Below are 10,901 nucleotides of genomic sequence, written 5' to 3' on the forward strand. Positions count from 1 at the left end.
TGTCACCCAACTTGGGGGTGATCGTGTCCAGTACCTCCCTTAATTTGGCACGTCCAATGAGCTATTTGCAACCGCAACCGCATTTGTGGGCGATTCCACTGCCGGTTCGGGAGAGCACACACATCTGCGGTTCGCCCCCGGAACACATGGTGTCACCAACTGCTTCTTTTCACACCGCAGCCCACGGCCAGGCTCGCAGAGTGGAGTCAGAGGAAGACCTTTGCCATGCAGCTCATGGGCACCCAGTTGACCAGCAGGGGTCGCTAGAGTATGGCGGCTTTTCGTATCCTCCTGTACCCTGGGTACCTTAACCAAATGAGCTGACCACAGTGCGCCAGCCACTATGGCTGGATACAAAATGTAAAATAAATCTTTTACAGGCAAACTTTTGACTTCATTCGGATGCGCAGCTAAGGATTAGCCTCTGTAAAAGACTGCACTAGGCTGCTCTCTTAGCTTAGCATTTCTGTAGTGCCAGCCTCCAATTAATTAGCCTGTTACCGAGTTTCTTTAAAGAGCCTCGTTTGTTCAAGTAGTTTTAAGTATCTATTGCACTGCAAATTCTTATACGTTATGCCAAATTTAAAATAACATTTTTCGTTAAAGAAAATAACTAAAAACGGTCTCAAGGAGGTTCATAATGGTATAAGGGCTTGTAAATTCAGCGTTTCTTCCTTAATAGTTGACCGGCGTGACCTCCTTGTACAGATTCTCTCATAATATTTTCAGATATTCGACAATACATTTGAGAGCCAACCCAGTGTGACACTGCAGCGTTTTTCTCTCAGAAGTAAAATGGCTTCACGGCCGATATTGGCTTTACAAACGCAGAGAGCGCGTAACGATGCGGGGACCGTCCTGCGTAACAGCGTCCGGGTGTAACGCGGCGTGAATGCAAACTCTGGATCTGTTTACCATTTAACCAGCTCCACCTGTAGGCTTCGGGCTCCACCACCTGGAATCCACAAACCGACCAGAGCCCCCGAAACTTTCGCAATATCGAACGCCCGCTACCAGCCCGCTCTCCTCTGCAGCAGGACGGACACTTTCATAAGGCTGCAGCGGCAGGGGAATTATGCCCCATTAAACAGAATAAAGGGAATATTTAATGACGCGCGCACTTTTTATTTCTTAAAGGAAAATGTAACCCTGAGCGCGCATTTAAACGGCGTTTCCTGAGATGTTGCAGATGAAGCAAATCTGCGGAGTGTGGAGAGCAGCAGTGAGACTCATCACCTGAAACGTTAATCTTTCAGCACCTGGTTATTAATGTGTCCTCTGTGAAAGGACACATGCTCTGTACTGCTGAACACGAGCGGACATTCTATAGCCTACCTGTTACCAGACACATACTCTGCTGCTGTGTGTGTATACCCATGAGTAGCGAGCAAACACACACACATGCGTGCACATGCACACACATAGCCTACACATACACCCACGCACGTGGGCACCCATGCATACACACACGCAGTCTCTCTCTCTCACACACATACACACACTTACACACATTCACAGTAAACAGCTGGAGAGAGGGAGAGTCAGCCATGATCCCTGTCTCTGCCGTTTCACCTTCTCTCAGCAAGATGAGCTGCCAAACTGGGGGTGGAGACAGTCTGCTGCTCTGCTTCACATCTACTGCCCTGCCTCACATCCACTTCTCTGCCTCACATCTGCATCTACCACTCTGTCTCACATCTACCGCTCGGCCTCATGTCTACTGCTCTGCCTCACATCTGTATCTACCACTCCACCTCACATCTACTGCTCTGCCTCACATCTACTGCTCTGCCTCATGTGTACTGCTCTGCTTTGATACATCCAGAGGATCATCAGTCCCTACACACCAGCCAGACCTCTCCATTCTACCACCTCTGGACGCTTGGCACCTCCCCCTCTTCGTGTCTGTACTTCCCGTTCGCGTCTGCTGTCTGTCCTGGCCCCTCGCTGGTGGAATGACCTTCCCGTGGCAGTCAGAACAGCAGAGAGTCTGACTACCTTCAAGCGCAGACTAAAGACTCATCTCTTCAGGCTGCACCTCTCCCCACCCCTCCCTAGCCTCTAGTTTAGCTCAATGTACCTAGTTAGGTTAATACGATCTTGTTAGTTTTGGATTTGGCAGGATTGTTTTGTTTGATTCTGATTAGGCAAATGTGATTTCAGTGCTAGTTTTGTACTTGGCTGGATTGTTTTGTTTATTTGCTGAGCAGGTTACCCTACAGGGTTGGAGTCCTGATCTATGTGGTCACTTCTGGCATTCTTTACTTCACTCTAGTGTGTTTTTCTGCACCTCTGCACCTTGAACTGATGCACTTGTTGTACGTCGCTCTGGATAAGAGCGTCTGCTAAATGCCTGTAATGTAATGTAATGTAATGCCTCACATCTGTATCTACCACTCCACCTCACATCTACTTCTCTGCCTCACATCTACCGCTCTGCCTCACTTCTACCACTCCACCTCACTGCTCTGAAGTCCTATGCCTTCTGCCGTATTACCAACTGAAAATGTACCCAACTTCTGCAAAGGACTAAACCACTAAACACAACAGCAAATGATCAGATGAAAAATATAGGCTATGTTTTCTAAGTTTTTAATAAAATACTGTAAATAAACAAATAAACCAGTTTGTATATATTCCTGTTGTTTTCTTTTTTGCATTAGAGCATTATTGCCTTTTCAAACTATGTACCTTCCGACTCCTCAATTCATGTTTTCATTCTTCACGATCACAAGACTGCTGTCTCTATCTCCTTTGTGTAAACGCGAAAGGAAACCAGCGCAATAAGAGCAATATTGTTCTGCGCTTGTTGACGAAAGATCCACTGATGCTGGGAAAAGAGCTGTCCTGTGCCACACCCACAAGACTCACAACCCAGTAGCAGCTCTCTTACGTATGTTTACACACCCTCAGTACCGGAATAAGCACAAACCTACACACACAGATGGCACAGATTTAGATGCAGCTGTGAACATTTGAGAAGGTGCAATATCATATACTCTTGCTGTTGCTTGCCACATAAAATAAACAGTGTAGTATGGTAGTATGGTAAGGTAAGTAGGCTTGTAACTCATTAATTGCACGATCAGTTCGCAGGTGGTTGTCACCTATGAACACAGTAGCTCGTGTGTTTAGCTCAATTGCTTCAGTAAATATTCAGTTGTATAAAGATCAGTTCAAATATGTAAATATAATAAATGCATTTTGGGTCTGCTAAATGACTCAGACTCAAGTAAAAAGGATGGAGAAAAGCACAAGAAAAGTGAATTCACACAAGAGTGGAAACAGACTAGAGAGAAATAAAAAATTCTCAGATGTCCATGATACATTCCAATATTCTGCAGCTTACAGCCAGCTGGCTCAAGGATTTACAGAAAATGTGAGATGTGAGAGGAGTTTTGGTCAGTGGATGAGATTCAAATGATAGTTTTCCAACAGCAATTTATTCATTCCTCTCCTTGTTATTGTATATATTAGTGGCTGAGATCAGACAATTTGAGAACAGATCAATATTTATTTAACTCAAAATACACAGATATTTGTCCCTACTGACCTCCCAGTGATAAACCGAACTTCCGCTGGCGGTCAGAACAGCAGACTCGCAATCCATCTTCCAACACAGAAGAACGCCCTACCCCTTATTACTCCATAATCACAATTAACGTTATGATATTTTAAAGGTTTTATCTTTTTGTTCTCCGGAAAAAAATGGTTTGCTACTGTGCCATACAGTGTCCCTGTTGCCGCATTACAACATTTCTGGGTTATTTATTTTGTCTAAAGAGACAGTGTCTAATTTTTTAGCCTACGAGCACTGCTTACAGATGGTCTCCCATCCGAATACTAATCAAGCACATACCTACCAACTTAACTTCAATCATTTCCCATGAGCTGGGTACATTGTGCAGTATACCATCGGCTAAGGAATGGCATCTTAATACGATAATTGGATTTACGACATTATGTTCCACATATTTTAGCTGGAGTACAGTTATTAATTAATAAATGTTCACCAAATTTCCCAGCGTGACGCCCTCAACCAAACCCTCTGTGAATCTCCGCAGACCGCAGGCCACGGGCGACTCGAATGCGAACTTAACTAAGGAAGTCCCGCCTTCTTAATATTTGATTGGCACTTACTCGTAATATCGTCATTTCTATTGGTTTATTCCCTTGTCAGTCATTTCCAGCGTCACAGGAACTTGTCCTGTTTTCCCCTCGAACACGTGAAGAGAAGCATGGGCAGGAAATCTTGAGCGAAGAATAAAACATATTTCACTTGCATAATTATTGCGCATGTTATAACGTGACAATTTCAAACAAGCTGCACGTCGATTTTTATCTGGCCACAAGTTTATCGATATAACTGTCAAGCATTTGCTATTTAAGGTCGCTAGCCAGCAACTTATTTCAGGAGTTGGTGCAAGTGCTAACGTTATCAGAAACCTAGCACACTTTGCTAACTTTTTCGAAGCATGGCTGACACAGAAGAACATACGGTGGACCTTCATGGGGATGAAGAAATAATCGAGGTCATCGATTTAAACGAAAACGAGCCAACAGCAGGTAGTGCTGCAGAAATAACTCACTCACTTTAGCCTAGCTGGCCAACCGGCAGCGCAGCGACTGTAACTAACGATGTAGCTTAGCAATGTTATCGTAGGTCGATAACCTAGGCGATGGCCAGCTAGCGTCTGGCTGTAGTGCTAGTGACAACTGCACGTTTTTAGCTTCTTATCTAGTGACGAGAATTCGTTACAGCTAGCTAGATATCATTTAAATGTCTGAAACCCTTTTATAATTTAGAAACAAGATAACCAACTCTCGTTATTTCCCATTTGACATTTAACTTATAACAAAAGTCAATACATCTAGCTAAGAGTTTTGGTTTGAGATTACTTAGTGTAATTTGTTTTTCGATCAGATGATTTGGCTGAGGAGTTTGAAGATGTGGACTTCGACGAGGCTGGAGGCGAAGATGACGAGGGATGGGAGACGGAGGATGAAGAGATGGAAGCAGACCAAGACGACAGTGAACTCACCTTTTCCAAACATACGGGTAACTTGTTCCACGACGAAGCGGTTTACGAAATGTTCACCAGTTGAATATCTCCGAACGAGTTGTCCACACACAAGTTGAAAGACGTGTGAATATGCTTTATTATTAGGGTCAGTGTTCTGCGTAAGTTTGGACCCAGCAACAAACAGCTTAGCGGTGACAGGCGGTGAGGACGACAAAGCCTACGTGTGGCGAGTTACTGACGGAGAGGTCGTATTTGAGTGCACAGGTGAGTGCAATGATTGTGAAGTTTTTAAAACCATAGGACAAATCAATGAGACCATAGTTCTGATTTCTCAACCATTGTTTCTAGGATTTCCTCAAAGCTTGACACATAATTCAAATGTGGATTGGGTGATGGTAGTTGAAAATGTATTTACCGTAGCACTGTAGATTAAATGAGCAATGTGCAGTAGTTGGTTCCACCATTTTTTCTTTGCATTGTTAGTGGAGTGTTAACTCTCTAGCCACTGCTGGTCTCTCAGATTTATTGAATGCACCGATTTACTTCTGTGTATTTCTCGGAACTGGAGCTTCTGTTAAATGGGTGATGAAATCGATGAATTGATGGTTGCAGTGCACACTGACCTCATTGGCTGAAACCTCTGTTTGCCGCTAGGCCACAAGGACTCGGTCACATGCGTGTCCTTCAGCCACGACTCCAAGCTGGTGGCGACGGGCGACATGAGCGGCCTGATCAAGGTGTGGAAGGTGGAGACCAAGGAGGAGGTCTGGTCCTTTGAAGTGGGAGACCTTGAGGTGAGAGTACACCTGCAACCGTACCACCCTGTGCCCTCCTCATGGCTAACTGCTAAAGAGTTCTCAGTTTACCTGCCTGGTATAGTGGAGGGAAAACAGAATAAATTAAGAGAGGGAGACGTCCCAGATGAGATGTGTGACAGTGGGTGTGGGGATCTGCCCTTTCAGTGGATGGAGTGGCACCAGTGTGCCCCTGTCCTGTTGGCGGGCACGGCGGACGGCAGCGTGTGGATGTGGAAGGTGCCGGGCGGGGACTGCAAGACCTTCCAGGGGCCGGGGTGCCGGGCCGCCTGCGGGACCATCCTGCCGGACGGTAAGGGGCCCGTCCTTGAGCGGAGAGGAGAGGCACAGTTATCCAGATTACCTGTTTATGGAGCTATTAGCCCGAGCTGTCTGCAACCAGCTTGAATACTTCTAATAATGCCACACTGCCACTGTGCGCCCAGTTCCTTAATGGGTAACTGGGCTTGTAAACTAAAGGTTGCGGGTTCAATTCCCGTATAGTACACTGCCGTTGTACCCTTGAGCCAGGTACATACCGTGCATTGCTTCAGTATGTATTCAGCCATATAAATGGATGAAACGTAAAAGCTGTGTAAGTCGCCCTGGATAAGAGCGTCTGCTAAAAGCCTGTAATGTAATGTAATAATGTGCACGATCATATCTGAGTGTGAGTTTGAGAGATTGTGCCCGTTGCTGGCAGGGAAGAGAGCCGTGGTTGGCTACGAAGACGGCGCCGTTCGATTCTGGGATCTCAAACAGGGCAACCCTATCCATGTCCTCAAAGGTAAGTGCGATGCTGAGCCATTCTAGTTTGTATGTTAGAATTTGTATGTTCATCTAGCACATTTGTGTTGCACTTGTACTATCATCTTGATGTTGTAGCTCTTTATCATAATCATGGCTCACTTCTAGTTTGACTTGCCTTAACTTTACTGACTTAGCCTATGTTTACTGCTTGAACTAGACCTGATGTTCAGGGCTGTGGGTAACTGATATTTAATGAGAATTCTATTCTATCGTATCGGACTTGTGTTCTGTAGTTGTTCCAGTGACCTTCGGTGTGCACTTTTTGGACGTCCCATTGGAAAAAAGCATCTGCCAAATAAATGTAATGTAATGTACTGCAGTTGATCTGTCCTCTGTTTTTATGCTGTACCAGGCAATGATGGCCACCAGGGGGCGCTCACCTGCATGGCATCTAACAAAGACGGGAGCCTGGTGCTGACGGGCTCGGTGGATGGCTGCGCTAAGCTCATCAACACTACCACAGGGAAGGTGGGTCCAGCCTATCAGAAACGGGAAAAGAATACAAGGAATACAAGGAAAACTGCTGATTGGCTGATGCTTTTGTGTAGTCATGAAAGAACAGGACACAACTGCTAATGAGTTGCATTGTTACATAGTGGGCAGTGTTAATAGGGGGAGGGGGGGAATCCGTCTATGCTGCTGTTCTAATTAATATGTTGTTTGGGACCACCTCTTAAGCTTTGATCAGCTTAGAAATCTCCAGAGCTTTTCCCTGTTCTCTACACTCTGTCTATAAATATCTTTTCGCTTGGCTCCAGTAGGTTATGGTGAGATATTGGCTGGTAGTTGGTGTGCACATACTTCGGACTCAAATCTTTTCTCATTTAACATTGATATGCCTGTAAATACATTTTGTCTGCCTGAAAATATGGACAAATTCAGTTGCAGAAGCTAAAATTGTACCCTGGAAAATGGCACATCTCTGATTGGTCTGCTTGCTTCCTGTGTGTCAGTGGAATCTCATATGTATATACCGCTAGACAGGTTACCCTTGCATGGCCTGTGTGCTTTCCTCTGCGTGTGGAAACTGTGTGGATATTCAGTGTTTGTGCTTCAGTGCTACCCGTGTGGACAGGATGCGAGGTGTTGTGTCTGAGCTGTCTTTTACCTGTGCAGGTTGTCGGGGTGTTCTCCATAGAGGACGGCAAGGCCGCGGGTTCGAAGGCGGATGAGGAGGACTCAAACTCGGTGGAGTCTGTGGGCTTCTGCAAAGTGTGAGCCAAACCACTGCTGTCTATCCGTCCCTGTCTGGTTTGATTTGCTCCCCTCCCAGTTCTGTCTCTGTCTGTCTGTCCGTCCGTCCGTCTATCTGTCCATGTGCTTTGATTGCTGCACATTCCTGTTTCTCTATTTAAAAAAAGGCTGGAGTTCTAAGGCTAGCCGGCCGTGTTTCCATGGCGACCGTAGGGTCCAGCAGTCACCCATAATCCCCTCTGTCTCGCAGGTTGCCTCTGATCGCGGTGGCTTACCTGGACGGCACGCTGGCGATCTATGACATGTCCACACAGCAGCTGAGGCACAGGTGCCAACACAAGGTAGGCAGCTCTCAGACCTACTCCTGAACATTTCCCCACACGTCCTTTATGTGTGTGGGGTTGTGTACTGATAGCCGTATGTGTGCTTGGGTGTGGGGCTCTGTACTGATGCCCTTATGTGTGCTTGGGTGTGGGGTTCTGTACTGATGCCCTTATGTGTGTTTGGTGAATGCTCTGATGTTGTGCTGACGTTATTCTAATGTTGGGCTGACGTTATTGTAGCATTTTCCTGTGCCTGTATACTGCCGTAGTGCTGATGGTATTGTAACGTTGTGCTGACGTTAATGTAACGTTTTTCAGGCGGGCATTGTGCAGTTGCAGTGGGAGGAGGGCTCCTCCATGGTGGCCACGTGCAGTTTGGACGGGGCGGTGAGACTGTGGGACGCTCGCTCGGGGAGCCCGGTGTCTGAATACCGGGGACACAGCGCCGAAATCCTGGACTTCACACTCAACAGGTCAGTGCCTCCTGACACACACACACACACACACACATGAACACACGCACGCACACACACACAGTCTCTTTCTTTCTTTCTCTCTTAGACAAACTCTTGAGTGTCTGAGTGATTGATTGATGTATTCTTTGTAAAATAGCATTACGTTATGTGTCTCAGTACCTGCCCAGTACTCACTCGGTGCACATTTATACATACAGTGGCAACACAGACTATTAAAAGTGTAAAAAAAAAAACAGATTTAAAGACTTAAAAGGAAAACAAACACGTGATTCACACTTTCAGTCCGACGCACGATGACCTGTGATGTACTTACCCAGTTAACCCTCGCTGGTCCTCTCTCCTGCTGCCCCCGGTGTGTCCCACAGAGAGGCCTCTCTGGCCGTCACAGCCTCTGGAGATCACCAGGCCAAGGTCTTCTGCCTGCAGAAGCCGGACCGGTAGCGAGGGGCGGCACCGTAACCCAGACCCTTCCCCCCGATCGCCCCTTCTTACAGACCCCACGGTCTCCACGGGACACAGGGGACCGCCCCTGCATCTGCCAATCAAGTCCGCCGGAATGCCGTGATTGGTTAGGATTAGCGAGCCGCTGGGAATGGCGGGCAGTGTGTGACTAGATTCTGACGCTGTGGTCTGTGATTTGTGGTTCGTGGGGGTGGCCTGAGCTCTGATTGGATTAGGGCCTGAGGAGGCGGGGTTGCTGTCACTCACAGCTGACATGCCTCATTGACAGTTAAATTGATAATTTAAATATTATCCATGCATTTTTGATTTTATCACCAGCCACAGATATTTAATATTTTGAAATACATGGTGTTGTAACTGATGTAAAAATGAATTTGTGACCGGAACAAAATGACTGTACAAAATGATCATTGTAACAATATTCAACTAGATACTTTTCAGTATTTGTATGGAACTTGTTTTTTTTTTTAACTTTACGTGATGCAACGATGTAAACTCAATTTCGCATAAATACATTTAGACTGTCTTATAGCAGAAACCATTAAATGAGTTTAAGTCATGTGGGCTGATTTTATTTCCTGTGTACTTGCATGGGTGTCAGTGGTTCTAGAAGACATACTCTTCTAAGGAAAGCACTAAACCATCTTGTTGACTTGGCCAATGTTTAATATATGTTTTGTATTACAAGGTACCTTTAGACAGTGTGGCCAGATCCAAGGCAGTTACTCTCTTAGTGTTAGTGCTTAGTCGGTTTTGTCATAAAAACATTTTAAGATTAATGGTAAAACCCTGGGCTTACTTCCTTATGAAAAGAGTGAAAGCCCTCGGGTATGTTTTTGTGTAGATGGGAGCATTTTTGTCACTGGTCCGCTGGGTAAAACAATCACTTATTTCCCCCCACCTACAGAAATAAGGAATTCGGTTTTTTTTCGTTTTTTTTTTTAAACAAATAATTTCTTTTTTTTGTTTTTAATAAATTGAATTTATTTATAGTTATGACCCATATATGGTGTTTCTAGAAAGTAAACCAGGTATCTGGATACTTAGGCGCTCTAGTTGCTATGCCAACCATTTTGAATAGGTCACATTCTTTACTGTTTCCGGTCTGTAGTGCTAATTGGTGTGGTGATGGGTTTGTGTCGTGTGAAAGTGGAATGGCCAGCTCAAAGTACAGTAATCCCTGTTTTTCACAGGAGAGACATTACTCTGTGCGTACAAAACATATGAACTTCTGAAGCTATGCTACAGTCATCTTGCATTCATCAGGGTCTGTTATTCACAAAGACTTACAATGCACACAAGTGCAAAGACCAGGGATCGACATGCTGTAGTTGCATAGATGGGGAACGTATACGTCGAGCTATAGCTATGTATTCGGTAAATACAGAAGTGAAACATACATGATGCAGGATGATGCTTGTGCTAAGAGAGTGAATCCTGAAGCACAGGATTATGGGTTGTGTAGTCCATAGTTTTCTGTGATGTTTAGTCATCAGTGTAAACCAGGCGTATCGAGTTTATCCAAAAAGGGCCAATGTGGGTGCAGATTGTTTGTTTAGCCCAGTACTAAGACAATTGATTTTACTCATCGAGGTCTTGATTGAAAACCATGAGTAGCTAATTAGTTGAATCAGGTGTCTTTAGTGCTGGGCTAAAACAAGAATCTTTTTTGGATACGACCGGACACCCCTGGTCTAAACCATTTGTCTTAGGGCCCTAATGCTCGTTTCTTTTAACTTTGCATTGGCAATTGCTTTGGCAATCGGTAAGTCGTTTGTTTCGTAAGAAGATGTTTATGCAGTTTTCATCTAGAACTCG

General features: G+C 45.2%; 1 protein-coding gene across 1 annotated transcript; it reads left to right on the plus strand.

Annotated features, from left to right (window-relative positions):
* Positions 1-4,197: 4,197 nt before the first annotated feature.
* On the plus strand, positions 4,198-9,642 carry aamp (angio-associated, migratory cell protein). Its single transcript, XM_035392643.1, has 11 exons — positions 4,198-4,566; positions 4,925-5,059; positions 5,169-5,288; positions 5,679-5,818; positions 5,987-6,131; positions 6,522-6,605; positions 6,981-7,096; positions 7,745-7,842; positions 8,073-8,163; positions 8,464-8,618; positions 8,987-9,642. Exons 1-11 carry the CDS (start codon positions 4,476-4,478, stop codon positions 9,060-9,062), a joined length of 1,251 nt encoding a protein of 416 aa, XP_035248534.1. The 5' UTR covers positions 4,198-4,475; the 3' UTR covers positions 9,063-9,642.
* The last annotated feature ends 1,259 nt before the right edge of the window (positions 9,643-10,901 follow it).

The sequence above is a fragment of the Anguilla anguilla genome, chromosome 15, assembly GCF_013347855.1.
Source record: "Anguilla anguilla isolate fAngAng1 chromosome 15, fAngAng1.pri, whole genome shotgun sequence".
Classification (NCBI taxonomy): Eukaryota; Metazoa; Chordata; class Actinopteri; order Anguilliformes; family Anguillidae; genus Anguilla; species Anguilla anguilla.

Excerpts from the sequence above, each read along its gene's own strand:
- aamp (XM_035392643.1), top strand. The coding sequence starts at position 4,476 with ATGGCTGACACAGAAGAACATACGGTGGACCTTCATGGGGATGAAGAA. Across the intron at positions 5,060-5,168 it reads CACCTTTTCCAAACATACGG|GGTCAGTGTTCTGCGTAAGT; the intron begins GTAACTTGTTCC and ends CTTTATTATTAG. Across the intron at positions 8,619-8,986 it reads CTGGACTTCACACTCAACAG|AGAGGCCTCTCTGGCCGTCA; the intron begins GTCAGTGCCTCC and ends TGTGTCCCACAG.